The sequence below is a fragment of the Octodon degus genome, unplaced genomic scaffold (genome assembly GCF_000260255.1).
Source record: "Octodon degus isolate 3935 unplaced genomic scaffold, OctDeg1.0 scaffold00304, whole genome shotgun sequence".
Classification (NCBI taxonomy): Eukaryota; Metazoa; Chordata; class Mammalia; order Rodentia; family Octodontidae; genus Octodon; species Octodon degus.
In genome coordinates, this window is record NW_004524880.1 from 762,940 (window position 1) to 776,757 (window position 13,818).

General features: G+C 62.1%; 3 protein-coding genes across 4 annotated transcripts in view; 2 read left to right on the plus strand and 1 right to left on the minus strand.

Moving 5' to 3' along the window:
• Window positions 1-2,905, plus strand: part of Use1 (unconventional SNARE in the ER 1) — a 3,182-nt gene extending 277 nt beyond the window's left edge. Inside the window, exons 2-8 of one of the 2 annotated variants that reach the window (XM_004647383.2) lie at window positions 1,110-1,159; window positions 1,235-1,313; window positions 1,390-1,542; window positions 1,826-1,838; window positions 2,143-2,170; window positions 2,328-2,502; window positions 2,712-2,905. In XM_004647383.2, coding sequence (XP_004647440.1) covers window positions 1,110-1,159; window positions 1,235-1,313; window positions 1,390-1,542; window positions 1,826-1,838; window positions 2,143-2,170; window positions 2,328-2,502; window positions 2,712-2,894 — 681 coding nt within the window. In that variant the 3' untranslated portion in view covers window positions 2,895-2,905. The remainder of the gene's footprint in view (window positions 1-1,109; window positions 1,160-1,234; window positions 1,314-1,389; window positions 1,543-1,825; window positions 1,839-2,142; window positions 2,171-2,327; window positions 2,503-2,711) is intronic. The other variant, XM_023707615.1, reaches the window with a different exon arrangement.
• A 1,155-nt stretch (window positions 2,906-4,060) lies between these two features.
• Ocel1 (occludin/ELL domain containing 1) lies at window positions 4,061-5,821 on the plus strand. The gene is made up of 6 exons (XM_023707656.1): window positions 4,061-4,188; window positions 4,494-4,658; window positions 4,759-4,958; window positions 5,142-5,307; window positions 5,394-5,447; window positions 5,543-5,821. Exons 2-6 carry the CDS (start codon window positions 4,593-4,595, stop codon window positions 5,663-5,665), a joined length of 609 nt encoding a protein of 202 aa, XP_023563424.1. The 5' UTR covers window positions 4,061-4,188; window positions 4,494-4,592; the 3' UTR covers window positions 5,666-5,821.
• Window positions 5,822-7,015: 1,194 nt separating this feature from the next.
• On the minus strand, window positions 7,016-13,812 carry Nr2f6 (nuclear receptor subfamily 2 group F member 6). Its single transcript, XM_004647384.2, has 4 exons — window positions 13,307-13,812; window positions 10,635-10,729; window positions 8,122-8,664; window positions 7,016-7,545 (listed from the first exon to the last, which is right to left on the minus strand). The coding sequence occupies exons 1-4, from the start codon at window positions 13,582-13,584 to the stop codon at window positions 7,271-7,273; spliced, it is 1,191 nt and encodes a 396-aa protein (XP_004647441.1). The 5' UTR covers window positions 13,585-13,812; the 3' UTR covers window positions 7,016-7,270.
• Between the last annotated feature and the right edge of the window lie 6 nt (window positions 13,813-13,818).

The following is a 13,818-nucleotide window of genomic DNA, read 5'->3' on the forward strand; positions in this document are numbered from 1 at the left end:
CCCAGCCCGCCCCGCCGTGCCACGTCCCCGCCGCGCTGGTGGAACCTGGGCTCCGCCCTTCGCCGCCGCCCCGCCTTGGCGCTTGGCCGGGCCCCGGGGTTGCCGCGCTCTCCCCGGAACCCCGCCTGGCCGCCTGGGCCCTTCCTTCGGGCACTGTACCCTTCTCTCTCCCTCCCCGCCCGCCTCGCTGGCACCTGGCCCCTTCCCTTTCCGCCTCGCCCTGCGGCATCCGCCCCCATTAGGTGCGGCACCTGGCACCTGGCTCCTCCCCATAGACCCCGGCCCCACCTGGCCCCGCCCCTCCCCCAGTTTTTTTTTTTTGGCCTGAAAACAGAATCCATTTAATTGAAAAACCCCAGGGGTACTACTGAACCCCCTAGATGAAGGGGCTAATGAGGCTGGACTCCCTACATCACTTTGCAGCCACTTCGGTACTCTTCACAAGACAGCAGGCAAACCTGATTCCCAGGACCTCCGCAAAAGCAACGCCCAGGGCTGCTACAGCCACCACCAGCGCATTTTTTCCGCAGCCAGTTCCCATCTTCTGGGTGGAATTGTGCTTCAAGTCAGTGCCACAGCCCATGGTGATGTTGCTATAGCAGAATCAACAAACTGGTCCTTGCCCATGCTAGGGATGGTCCTCCAATTCGAGTAGTCAGAAGCCCCTAGCACGCAAATTGTGTCTGCAGCCTGTCCAGGAATGCAGCTGTACGACTGTTTAGGGGGAATTTCTTCATCAGTGAGAAGTCCTTATTAAACTCTGCTTGTCTCTAGCAAGGCAGCCAGTGATGGCTGTGGGCACGTCCACTAGGAATGATAAGAGACAGGAAAATGGCAAAGGTGATCATGAGGCGGTAGCTCTTGCAGGGCCTACAGCCGCCTAGGAAGGCCACCGGAAAGAGAAAGTCGCCCGCAGTGATCACTAGCAACATGCTGCCGGAGCAGCCCAGGGCTCGTGGTCCTGCTCGGGATAGGCTAGCCCACTTGCCCACAGTGCTCAGTCCCACCGCACTGGCGCAGAACACAGAGCAAGAACTGGACACATTGTCCCTGGTTCTAACTAGGTAACGGGCGCCATGGCCTCGCTGACCGCCCCCTTCTCCCCGCAGTATGTGGGGGCCCTGGAGGACATGCTGCAGGCGCTCAGGACACAGGCCAGGTGAGTGCGGGGGCAGGGCCCCGAGGTGCCAGTGGTGCAGTGCAGCCCCGCCCTGGCCTCTGTCTCCTTCCGCAGCCGGCCCGCCGCGGAGGTGCTGCAGGAGTACGCGCGCAAGGTGGACTTCCTGAGGGGACTGCTGCAGGCCGAGAAGCTGGTGAGCCCCCGGTGGCCCTGACGCCCCGCCCCGCCCTGCGATGCCACCCATGACCACACCACATCCCCATCTGCAGGCCTCCTCCTCCGAGAAGGCGCTGGCCAACCAGTTCCTGGCGCCCGGCCGCGTGCCCACCACGGCCCGTGAGCGCGTGCCCGCCACCAGGACTGTGCACCTACAGACGCGCGCACGCTATGCCGGCGAGATGCGGCAGGAGCTGCTGGGCACGGTAGGGCTGCCCGGACCAAGGGCATCGGCTCACTTGCCCCGGAAGCCCGCACTCTGGGAGGCTGAGGCAGGAGCCAAAGTTTAAGCCCAACTAGCCTGCCAACTGGCGACCTGGCTAGATCCCCCCTCAAAGTAAAAAAGAGAAAGCCAAGGGCTGTGCCTCCATGCAGTACTGGGTGCAGTCCTGAAAGCTGGGCCTGGCCGTGCTGACAGCAGGTCCGGGCCATCCATGCAAACCTCTGGGATTTCCCTCCAGTGACGTACCCCCGTCATTTCTTCCGCAGGACTCTGCCGGAGGTGAGCTGCTGAGCAGACGAGGACTCACACCCAGCCTGGGCCGGCAGTCCCGGGCCGCGCATTCCTAGCACATGGGGCCAACTCGAGGTGGAAGGCGAGACCTGGGTCTTGGGGAGCGCAGGCAGGGTAGGAAGCACTCCTCCAGGAAGGGGCATTCTAGTTGGGACTTTGAAGCAACAGTAGGAGCCCACCAGGCAGCCACCGAGAAGGGGAACTGACATGGGCGGCAGGGATGGCACAAAGGCCCAGAAGCTGGCAGCAGGACACCAAGTCCTCTCCCCCCTCGGCCTATGTTTGTTTCCAGAGCGGGAGCTGGAGGTGAGGAAGCGAAGGTGAGTGTCTCCACCTTGCTGCCATGGGGAGGGAGGGAGCCGGAGGACCAGAAGCCATTTGGGGACAGGGAGACTGAGTCCCAAACAGGGCACCGTTGGGGACATGTTCGCGCCGCCCCCCCCCCCCCGCACCTGCTCAGCTGTCTTGTGGGCTCAGTGGGGTGGCTGGACCCAGGCCCGCAGCTGAGAAGCATTCAGCAGCCGAGCTGGACCTCGCGCTGCAGCGCCAGCAGCAGCTGCAGGAGAAGCTGGCCGAGGAGATGCTGGGCCTGGCCCGGAGCCTGAAGACCAACACGCTGGCCGCCCAGAGTGTCATCAAGAAGGACAACCAGGTTCGGGGCTGTGGGAACTGTTTTGGGAAGAGGGCATTGTGCCTGGGGTTTTCCTGGATGAATAGGAGTTTGGTAGAAGCCCCAAAACATGACATTCCCACCAGAGGATACAGCACTGGCAAAGGAGGAGAGGCCTAGGGCTTCTCCCAAGCAGTAGCAAGAGACCGCTCTCCCTCCAGCCCCACCGACTCTGCTCACCCTGCCTGCAGACCCTGTCGCACTCACTTAAGATGGCTGACCAGAACCTGGAGAAGCTGAAGACAGAGTCGGAGCGGCTGGAGCAGCACGCACAGAAGTCAGTCAACTGGCTGCTGTGGGCGATGCTCATCGTGGTCTGCTTCATCTTCATTAGCATGATCCTCTTCATCCGCATTGTGCCCAAGCTCAAGTAGCACTGCGAGACCCGGGCCATCGGGAGTGCGGGTGTGGGCAGCAGGCCCGCTCTGGCCATGACGCCAGGCTGCACACAGGCCTGCTGGGCACCTGAAGAAGCCAGACTCGCCGTGCACGCCTGTGGCCCCTACTGGGAGGCTGAGTCAGGAGGATCCCTTGGGACCAGGCCACCCTGGGCAACACATGAGGCCCCAGTTGGGAAGCATGAAAGCAAAATAAAAGTTGTATTTTGGCTATTAAATATATCAGAGTACTCCATATATAATGGTAACAAAAAGGCTAATTTCTTGAGGTACTAGGGATTGAGCTCGGGACCTTGAGCTTGCCAGGCAAGTTCTTATTTTGAGCTATGGCCCTGGCCCCAAAAAGGCTAATTCCATCGATATGCAGAACCCCTGCAGCGCAACAGGAAAAATGAAAGGCCTGCAGGCTATGTTACAGGAAAAGGGTGTACATGGCTTCTGAACGCCACTCATTCACAGCAAGGTGCTGTCACCCCAGACTGGGAGCTGAGGTAGGAGGGTCACATGTCGCAGCCCAGGCTGCAGAACTTAGGGAGCCCCTGTCTCAGACAAGCCCTGGGCTCTATGCCCAGTACTGGAGAAAACAGGAACATTTTTTAAATTTTGTGTGTGTGTGTGTGTGTGTGTGTGTGTGTGTGTGGGGCCAGCTCAGCCCACCAGGGGGCGGGGCTGGCTGGCATGTGGTGCTGGGGGATTGAACCACGGTCCCTGTGCTTTGCTAAGCTTGTTCCAAGTAGGTGCTTTAGACCACTGAGCCATCTCACCAGCCCCAATAGGAAGATTTTTTTTTAAATGCTTTTTAAAAATATTGCGGGGATGGGATAAGTTTTGAGCCTTCTGCCTCCGCCTCCCAGAGTGATGGGATTACAGGTGTGCACCACTAAGCAAGCTTTAAGAAAACATTTAAAAATACAATTGTTTAAAACATAAAGAGAGCCAGGGAGATGGCTCAATGGAATAAGCACTTCCCGGACAAGCGCAAAGGCCTGAGTTCAATTCCCGGTTCCGGGGGAAAAAAAAAAAAAAAAAGGAAACATTGAGTCTCAAAACACCAGCGGGGGTAAATCCAGATCCCTGGTCCCGCGCCGGGCGGCTAAGCCCCGCCCCGCCCCTCTAGGCCCCGCCTCTTCCCGGGCCCCGCCCCCAGCCCGCGCGAGACTCTGGCAGTCAGGGACCGAGCGCTAATACACAGCCCGGACTCGGGTGCCTTTCCGGCCAGGAGCCCAGGCCGGCCAGGAGCCCAGGCTTGGATCCCCGGACGCTGGGACAGGTGAACCTGGAGGAGCAATGCGTGCGAGCGGCACGTGGGCGGAGGTCCTGGGGCACTTCGGGGGTAGTGGCCTAGACTAGTACGCCGCGGGTGCTCGTAACTGAGTCCACCGCCGGGGGCTGCGCCGTTCGTGTGGCTCATTTGCATAGTGCGTTTCCGGGTTCTAGGATGGGGCGGAGTCTGGGCTTGCAGGGCGTCAGCTCCGAGCGCGCATGCAAATAGCGTGGGGCCTCGGCGCGCGCCCGCCTGCGCGCACGCTCCCGCCGCGCAACCTCTAGGCGCGCCCTCCCCCGTGTTGTCCGCAGGCTGCCCTCAGGCCACGCCTGCGGCGCGCTGGCCGCGACGTTCCCCGCAAGACCCACCAGCGCGCCCGGGAACCAGCGAGCGGCCCCTCACCGAGGCCGATGCCCACCCTCGTGCACCCTCAGGCCCGTGGCACCCAGGGGAACCCGCCGGGCCCCGGACCCCCGGTGAGTGCGCCCCGAAGCCCAGCATTCAGCTCCACCAGGCTGGGGACTCCACTTCCGAACAGCCTGTAACCCCATCCCATGGTTCCTGCAGCGTCTGCAGACATTGATGTCACCAAGCCACAGAGAGGCTGCCCGCCGCCCTCCGTGCCAGCCCCCGCCCGCACCCTACCAGGCTCGACGCAGGAAGATCGTATTTGAGGATGAGCTGCCCTCCCGATCCCTCCGGGATACCTCGAAACCTGCCGCAGCTGGGCCGGGGAGGCGGACTCCCAGGCCGCACTCAGTGCCGGACTATGAGCTGTGAGTGCCCCAGAGTGGTTCTGCATGCCTCGGAATAGGCAAGGGGCATTGAAGCTGGGGCTTTGTCTGATGGATACGAGTTTATTAACTAAGGAAAGGGGAATTTGAGTCTAAAACAAATCAGACAGATTAAGAAGGGTGAGATTCCTTCCACTCACACTCCGTCCCCCCTCGGACTCCTAGTAAGTACCCGCCGCTGAGGAGCGAGAGGGCCCGGAGCCGCTATGTCGCTGTGTTCCAAGACCAGTATGAGGAGCTGCAGAAGCTCCAGCGCGAGGTGGGCGCCGCCCGCGCCAAGCTACAGCAGCTGGAGGCGCAGCTGCGCTTGCTGCCTCCACCTCGAGGCCAGGTGCGCATGGGTGCCGCGGCGGGCAGCTAGGAAAGCTGCTACCCCGGTCCTCAGATTCCGAGTTTCCGTGTCCCCCTATCCTTCAGGAGGAGGCCCAGGCTGTTGCGCACGTCTGGCAGGAGCTGGAGAAGAAGCACAAGGTGAGGCAGGGTCTGCGGCCTGGCGCTGCCATGAACCCTTGTGCAGAGTTCAGAGAGGGGAGACTGAGGTACAGCCATGGTTCTCGCCCTCCCAGGATCCTCGCTTTCTGCATAGGCAGGCACGCTGTCTCTACCTAAAGGGTAAACTGAGGCACCTCAAGACTCAGATCCAGAAGTTCGATGATCAAGCAGACAGCGAGGGCTCGGTGTACTTCTGAGAGACCCGGATGCAGACACAGGAGGGTGTGACCCACAAACTGGCACTGCCTGGCCAAGTTGGCCAGGTAATCCCGCGGGACACTGGGTCTCAGCCCCAAGGAATGAACATACAGTAAATGCCTGCAGTGTGAGGCTGCGTAACACTCCTAACTTCACCCAGGTGTCAGCAGAAGTCTGTTCTTCCATTTTCCAGGGGAAGTAGTGGGAAAGTGAGGTCCCCAGAAAGGGCCTTGCCCAGGACCCTGAGCCTGGGAGGCTGATTAGGGCAGCTTCCCTGTGCTCAGAATTCCTGGATCAGGCTCCACCTGAGACCCTCTGGGAAGGTTTCAGTCTCCATCTGACCCTGCACTGCCCTCTTCCCACGAGTGTCCAGGTGATTGTGACTCTGGCTATCTCCTGGCCAGACCAGTGGCAGAAAGCTGGCCAGGAGTCTGAACCAGGGAGGCTCAGAATGTCTTTCTGCAGGAGGGGGCTGTATGGGTAGGGCTGTGTCAGGAAAGTAGGAGCTGACCATCTGTGGGGACCAAACAGGACATGCACCATGGCAAAGCTGCAAAATGGGACTCCACTCTGCTAGAAGTCTCACCTGCACCTCTGGCCATGGGGCACAGGGTAACCTTTGAGGCCCCATTTACTCCACAGCATGAAGCAGACCCAACCCTCCCAAGCTGCCTGGCAGGGAGTGGCAAGGCTGCAGAGGTTCTGGGGCTGTGCCTCATTCACAAATAGGGAAAAGCTGTCACTTGGCCCCAGGGCGCCCCTACACTCACAGCCGAAAGAAAGGGTCCCTAGTGCCCCACACCAACCCAGCTCTTCCACCTTCACATTCCTGCTTTCTGATGGCAATCAGAAAGAAGACAAGTTTTAGTTGCTTATAGGAATAAGTTCGATGCTTTTGGCATGAAAGAGGAAAATGGATTTGTGGAATTTAAGACACCCGAGATCTCAGGTGTGGCTCGGTGCCAGGCGCCCATGGCATCTAGGAAAGGTGGTCTTGCCACACCTTTCCTCTAGTGGGATCCTCCTAGTTCTGGATGCTGGTGTCCAGTTCCTGGGCCTGGACCAGCTCTGATCAAGTGGACTGCATCACGCACCACTGTGAGACAGAGGGCTCCAGTTGGCTGGGCTGAGGTTCAACGGGATGGCTCCAGCTGTGGCCTCAGGAACCCCAACAGGCATGGGAGCTGATAAGAAACTAGTGGGTGGGCCCAGCCTCCCCCACAGACCAGAGCCAAGTTCTGAGGCCAGAAGATCCCAAGTGCAAGCCCAGCCTCACAACACAGGCACACAATAAAAGAGCTGGCTGGAGCTCAGGGCCCCGACCGAAATAAAGCTGTGGCAAGCGGCCATGCAGTACAAATCATCTTTATTACCAGCCTGACTTCACCTCAGTGTCCCACGCACATTTCAGGCTCAGGCCCTGGGCTGTGACCCCAGGGACATCCGCCTGCCAACAGAGTTCATGCTTGGGGGACAAGGCCATCACCCCACCCCAGTGGGGTGCTGCGAGCACAAGCCAGCCCGGAAGATCCATCTCTTTTTGGTTTTTGATCATTTAAAAAACAGCACAAACGTCTCAGTTTTTAAAAACAGTGGGCGCAGCCTCACTGGCCGGTGCCGTAGGGCCAGCTGAAGGTGCTGCCCGATAGCAGCATGTCTCGAATGAGTGTCTCAATGGGCGTCTTGCCCACCAGGCGCATGAAGAAGAGCTGCGAAATGAGCGAGGCGGGCACGGCACGCAGCGCGGGCAGGCGCAGCAGCAGGCGGCCAAAGCGCTGGGGCTGTGTCGGGTACTGGGTGCGCACGTACTCGGTGAGCGCCACCTGTGCCTTCTCCTGCAGGCTCTCCACGTGCGCTGGGTCGGACAGGCCACAGGCATCTGTGGACAGGGCTGCGTCAGAGACGGGTCTCAGCAGGATCGACAGGACAGGCTCTTGGGTGCAAGTGGAGTGGGGCCTCAACCAGCCAGACAAGCCTAAGGTGCCTAGGCTACAAACAAGCTTGAGACCCTCCTGGCTCAGCTTCCTGAGTACTGGCATTACAGGTGCCTCCCAGCAAATGCGTCCTTCGGGGGACAAGTTAAGAACCACCTGTGCAGCCCCTCCAGGAAAACGGCAGGGCTGGGTTCTGGTGGTCAGGCAGAGGTGAAGAGGCCCTAAAGGGCCTGGAACCACAGGCCAGGCAGGGCCTCCGCTGATCCCATGGGATTAGTGCTCAGGGAGCAGTTGTGCCCTGAGTGTGGAACCTGGCTCTCAGGGGTTGCAGGACTTAGGTGGAGGGAGGGAGGTGCAGCGCCCCAGCAGCCCTCAAGGTTGTCAAGTAAGAGCCCCGGGCAGCAGAATCCAGGCCTAGGCCCCGGGACAAGTTATCAGATGCCTGGGAGGAGCCTGTCGGGGCGGGATTCACCCGTGGGCGATTCCGCCCCCGGCATCCCCACCCGGGGCCGCAGGCTCACCCGGCGTGAAGAGCGCGATGGCCTTGAGGCAGCCGTACTCGGCCGAGTCCACCTGCAGGCGGCCCAGCTTGTCCACCTGCTCCTGGAAGGCGCGCACCTGGTCCATGAAGGCCACAGCGCGCTCGGCGGCCATAGGCGCGGCGTGCAGCCCAGCGGCGGCCAGCAGCGGCGCGGTGTGCAGCGGCAGCGCGGCCTGTGCGGCGTTGAGTACGAAAAGCTCACTCCAGCTGAGGCGCAGCAGCGCCACCTGGTCGGCCACCGGTAGCTCGGGGAAGAAGGGCGCGTGGCGCGCCCACTCCACGGTGCTGAAGAGCAGGCGTGCCGCCAGCTCGCACACATTATCGATGCCCAGCACTGCGCCGCCGCCGAAGCGCCCGGCCGCCGCAGGGTAGGGCTCAGCGCGCAGCAGCTGCGCGATCAGTTCGGACACCGGCGGCCCCGGGAAGGCATCCCCGCCCGCCGCCAGCGCCGAGCCAGGGGGGCTGCCGGCAGGGGGCGGCGCGGTGCCGGGCAGCGCGTGCGGGATGCGGCCACGCTGCACCGCTGGAGGACAGGGACAAGGGAGAAAAGCAGGACAACGGCAAATCAGGAAGGGGAAGGGAAACACAGTGGAGCCACGGGGAGGAGAAAGGGGAGACAAGCGTCATTCAACCCAAGTCTGACCACTCATAGCCCCACCCTACTGTCCCCTCCACATCCTTAACCATCCCTGGCACCTGGAGTCATGGGAGTGGCTGCGAAGCCACATGCCAATCAGTCAGGACCCCATTTGCCTAACTTGGGGATCTCAAAGCTAATGTCACAACCTAGAGGTATCCAGCCAGCAACACTGTCCATCCTCTGTCCCACCCCACGAAACACCCCAGTCCCTCAAGCCTTGCTTATGACAGGAGTTGGTGGGTGGGTAAAGGGAAACTGAGGCTGGCTTTGGCTACCGGCCCACCTAGCCCGTGCCAGGGTGGGTTGGTGGAGGGCCAGGCTGGGTGCCAGCCGAGGCTAATTAAGGAGCTGTAAGAAGCTAGCGGGCCCTTTCACTGCCAGGTGAGCGCCAGGTCAGCAGAGCATGCAGGTGCCACAGGGGGAACTGTGGGGGGCGGGGGGACCAGGCAGCGACCTCCCCAGCTCAGCAGGGTGCAGTGGGCTTGGTGGCCCAGGGACATGCTCTCCTTGGGGGTGTGCTCCCCAGGGGGTGAGCCCAGCTGTGCCGCAGCCCAGGGCCTCCAAGCCACAGCATGGCCACATGGCAGCAGCTCCTGCTCCCCCTGCCTGGCTTCAGCCCGCTGCTGCCTCGTTGGTGAAGTGCAGATGATGGCGACAGCACTCACTGAAGTGAGGGAGCACCAACAACACCCCTGCTTTCTTTAGTTCCGGTTTGAGGGGGTTTGTTGAGACAGGATTTTGCTGTGTTCTTCAGCCAGGGTAGGAATTTGCTGCATGGCCCACACTGGCCTGGCACTGTGGCCGTCCTCCTGCCTCAGCTCCCCGAGTCTAACCCCACCACGCTGCTGGCCCATGAAACCTGCTTAGAACAGCGCCTGTCACAGGCCAAGATTGAGATGGGTGGGCCTTCATCCCACGGGCCCCTCGCTGAGCACCTACTGCACACCAGACCCTGCGCTCAGCTCAGCAGAGAGACCAGGGCGTGGGAGGAGCAGCCATGCCTGCCCGCAGGGAACGGACACTGGTGAGCGCAGCCGGTGGAGCGCAAGGCGAGGTGCATGGGCAGCACTGAGGGCTTCCAAGAGGGGGACTGGAGCCTCGCCAAGGGCTGAGGGGTGGCCTGCTGACCTCCACAGGAGCACTTGGCAGAGGCCTGTGGCTGGAACGTGCTGGGAGGGGCAGAGATCAGGAAAACTGCCCCTGAGCCTGGAGAGCAGGTCCCCGACCTAAGGCCTATCAGGATTCAGATCAGAGGGGCAGCTGAACAAAGTCCAGGTTAGGTGACTACAGAGTCACTCTCACAGACTGGGACAAGGAGGGAGGCCGAGTGGCCCTTCCAGTGCTCCCAGGGGCCTGGGGAGAGGCAGGAAGCTCCGTGCTGTGAGGGGTTCACAGCCTGCCAGGTGGGGGGCTGGTGGACACAGTCCAGGTGGGCAGGAAGCCCAGTTCTGGGTGTCAGACCACTGGGTCCCTGGGCAGGGACAGGCAGCCGGCAGCAGGCCAGAAGGAAGGTGCATGGCCTTTGCCTCAATCTGGCCAGGTTCCTGCCTTGGGCAAACAGCGCAGGGGAAGAGGGTGCAGGCCAAGAAGATCAAACACAAACTCAACTCATACCCTTGCTCACAGAGGGACAAGGTCACCCGTGTCAGGACCGGCAGCCAGAGCGGGCTGAGGCTGCAGGAAGTCCCGTGAGGCCCCAAAGCAGGCGTCCCTGGCCTTCACATTTGGCCCGCAGGTCATAATTGGATTCCCTCAGCCTGTGCCCAAGGGACCAGGTTGGTGCTAATGAGGTTAGCGGGCGCCAGCCAGGCCCCGCCCCTGGGCCCAGGCCTCCCCCACTCCCCAGGACTCACCCTCTTTCCGCATGCCCACCCGGAAGCACTTCTTCAGGCGGCAGTACTGGCACTGGTTCCGGTGATGCTGGTCTATCTGGCAGTCACGGTTAGACCTAGGGGCACACAGAGGCCAGGGCTCCTGGGGACAGCAGATCCCCTGCTAGGACAACTGCCCCTGGGAAGTGCTGAGGAGAACAAAGAACCAGGGCAGGGAGTGCAGGGGCTCCTCTTGCAGGTCTGCACAGAGGAAATAACAACTGGGGTGGGTGTTGATGGATGAAGTGGAGTCAGAGTTGATGACTGCCCAGAAAGGGGATTTTGGGATCAGGTTTTGAGGGATGAGTAGGAGTTCCCCCAACCATTTCTGGCTCACGATACAATGAGAACAAATGGTATGAAATGCAAATACCAGAGTACCAATGGTTTCCTTTCATTTGGGTGCCAAGTCAAGCTAAGAGGTGTAGTCACCACACAAAGGTTGACTGTGACAGCAGAGGAGGGTCTTGGCCAGGGATCTGGGCTTCAAGAGCCAAGAGAGACTACAGGCAAGGCCCAGCGCCAGGTGGGTTACAGGGTCACAGCACTGTGGGCCCAGCACCAGGGAGGATGGAGGGACAGAGGGAGGATGGGTGGCTGGGCAGGAGGGAAGGTGGCTTCCCACCAAGCAGGCCCTGAGGCTGTGACTGTCCCCTTTGGCACCAGTCTTGCTAAGGACTCTCTAAAACCTGGGCCACAGCCAGACCAGGAGGGGAAACCATTCCCCAGGGTAGAGAAAACTCTGCAGAACCCCACCCAGCCTGGCCCTCAGCCCCTACCAGCCTCAGTGTCTCCATCTGCATGGGACACAGGAGGTCGCCTTGTGGGGGCTGCAGGGGGACACAGCTGGCAGTGTCAGGAGGCCAAGTGCCCCACAGCGCCCGCCAGGCGGGGAAGGGCCTCAAGGCAGCGGGAAGTCAGGCAGAACCAGAACAAAGCAGAGGCCTGGGCAGTGGGAGGACCAGGCAGCCGGGTGGAACAGCCAGGCCTCGGACTGTGTGGCCACAGCTCAGGGGATCCTCCAGCCTCTGCTGCCACTAGGCTCTTATGCATGGGGACAGAGCTGTCCCTCCAGGTACTGGGACATCACTCATGTGAAGAGCAGACACTGTGCTCAACCTCATGATCCAAGTCAGCCTCCTCCACCACCACCCCTTTTTGAGAGATGATCTTTTGCATTGCTGAGGCTGTCTCCAAATTCCAGTTCTTGGGATGCTCCTGCCTCAGCCTCCAGAGCAACTGGACCACAGCTGTGTGCCACTGCAGCTGATCTCCAACCCAATCTGATCATGCACGCACCTCTGGGGCTCCCACACCCCAAGAGACTGGGTGAGGCCAGTGCACAAGGTCCCCCAGCTGCTCTCTGAACCTGGGCCCACCAGGGGAGCACCTATCGCCCTCCAGGCAGGGGCCCTGCTCCAGGGAGAGCCCATTACTCTACCCCTAGAATGAGAGCTCACAGGCATGGGCCTCTGGGCCCCCAGACTGGGCCTGGGGCTGCAGTGTCCCTAGGGTGCTGGCCCTGGACCACTCCAGCAGTGCTCACAGTAATCTGTCAAGAGCCTACCTGCCCCAACGATGCCCCTCTCGGAGCTCTACCGCCACAGCCTGATCTCTCCCGGGAGACCCCTCAAAAGCAGCAACTCATCCAGCACAAGAATGAGGCCAAAGCCAGTTGGCCCAGTTCTCGCTGGCAAGGCAGCACCTCCACACTGGGGACCTGGGGCCCCACAGGTGGCCCGCGCCATACAGACCCCCAGCTCAGGGGCCCCCTCGGTCCCCTCTGCAAAGCAAAGTGCAGCAGGGCCCAGGCTTTGTGACCTGGGGCAGGTCCCTGGGCAACTCCGGGGCGCACCTCATGTTGGCGTTTCTGGCAATGGGAGTCTGGGGCAGCTCTGCAGAGCTGGCACCAGTCTGGGCCACGGAGTTGGGGCTGTCCCGGGATGGGTTCTGGGAACGTCTGACAGGACCCCAACTCCTTTTCCAGCTGGGGTAAAAGAGCTTTTCCTCTGAGGGGTCTCCAGGCATGGGCCCCCGAAACACCTAAGAGGGACAATGCCCTCCCCTTGTGTCTCAAGAACTGACCCGAAGTTTAGGCGACCATCCCAAACAATTCCGAGCCCATCGCGAGCGTGGGGGCGCAGCCAATTCCGGTGGCCGTGCAGGCCCCCAGGAGCATTTCCGGTGACCCAGACCCAGAGGGTCCTCCCCACAGGAAGACCTGACTCCCCCTACACTGTGAGACCCCTCCTTCAGGGCCACAACCCAGGCCACGGGGCTCTGCAGCTGCAGCCCAGCCCCGCGACTTTGGAAGTGATATTTGACCCCAAGGGCGCGCCGTATCGATCCGCGCGGCCGCAGACAATGGCTCGGACGCAGCGGGCCGCACGGGCCAAGTTCCACGCCCGACTCCCGCGGGGCGTCCGGCCGCCGGTCCCCCGATAAGGGCCGAGCACGGTCCCACTCCTGACAGCACCCGCCCCTCGGCGCGCGCCAGGACCCCTCCCCGGCCGGAAGCGGCAAGGAGGAGGAGCCAGGCGCGAGCCCCGGGGCCACCTGGAGGGGGGCGCGCAGAGCTGGGGCCGACCGTGTCCCCGCGAGGCTGGGCGCGGAGGTCAGCGCCAGGCCCAAGGTGACCGCGCGCGCAGGCTCACCGGCAGGTGTAGCTGAGGTTGCGGCGGATGCTGCGCTTGAAGAAGCTCTTGCAGCCCTCGCAGGTGAAGACACCGTAGTGCTTGCCGCTCGACTTGTCCCCGCACACCACGCAGTCCACCTGCAACCCCGTCCGCTCCTCCTCGCCGGGCTCCGCGTCGCTGGCAGCCCCGGGGGGCGAGGCCGAATCCTCCTCAGCCGCTCGCGGGTAGCCGCCCGCCTTATCCACGCCATTTGCGTCGCCGCCGGGCCCGGCCCAGCCGCCGGTCACCATGGCCATAGCCCCCCGGGCGGGCGGCGGGGCTGGAGCGCCCCCTGCTCGCGCCTCCCTGCGGACGGCTTCCCGGGGGTGCGGGGAACAGGGCGAGCGACGGGGCGGGGGGCGGCACGGCCGCACCCCCGAGAAAAGTTTTGCAGCAACTTCCTGCGGCCGGTCCGCGCGCCGGGCGGAACTGGTCGGGCCGGTTCCAGGCCAACTTTCCCACGCGCGCGCCGGGCCGGCGGGGGGGCGGGC

What these genes read in the sequence shown, in the direction of transcription:
- Ocel1 (XM_023707656.1), top strand. Translation starts at nt 4,593, where the DNA reads ATGCCCACCCTCGTGCACCCTCAGGCCCGTGGCACCCAGGGGAACCCG. An exon ending in TGCCTCCACCTCGAGGCCAG is followed by an intron (nt 5,308 to 5,393) that starts GTGCGCATGGGT and finishes CCTATCCTTCAG; the next exon opens with GAGGAGGCCCAGGCTGTTGC. An exon ending in AGCTGGAGAAGAAGCACAAG is followed by an intron (nt 5,448 to 5,542) that starts GTGAGGCAGGGT and finishes TCGCCCTCCCAG; the next exon opens with GATCCTCGCTTTCTGCATAG.
- Nr2f6 (XM_004647384.2), bottom strand. Translation starts at nt 13,584, where the DNA reads ATGGCCATGGTGACCGGCGGCTGGGCCGGGCCCGGCGGCGACGCAAAT. An exon ending in GGTGGGCATGCGGAAAGAGG is followed by an intron (nt 8,665 to 10,634) that starts GTGAGTCCTGGG and finishes CCTGTCCTCCAG; the next exon opens with CGGTGCAGCGTGGCCGCATC. An exon ending in CATCGCGCTCTTCACGCCGG is followed by an intron (nt 7,546 to 8,121) that starts GTGAGCCTGCGG and finishes CCCTGTCCACAG; the next exon opens with ATGCCTGTGGCCTGTCCGAC.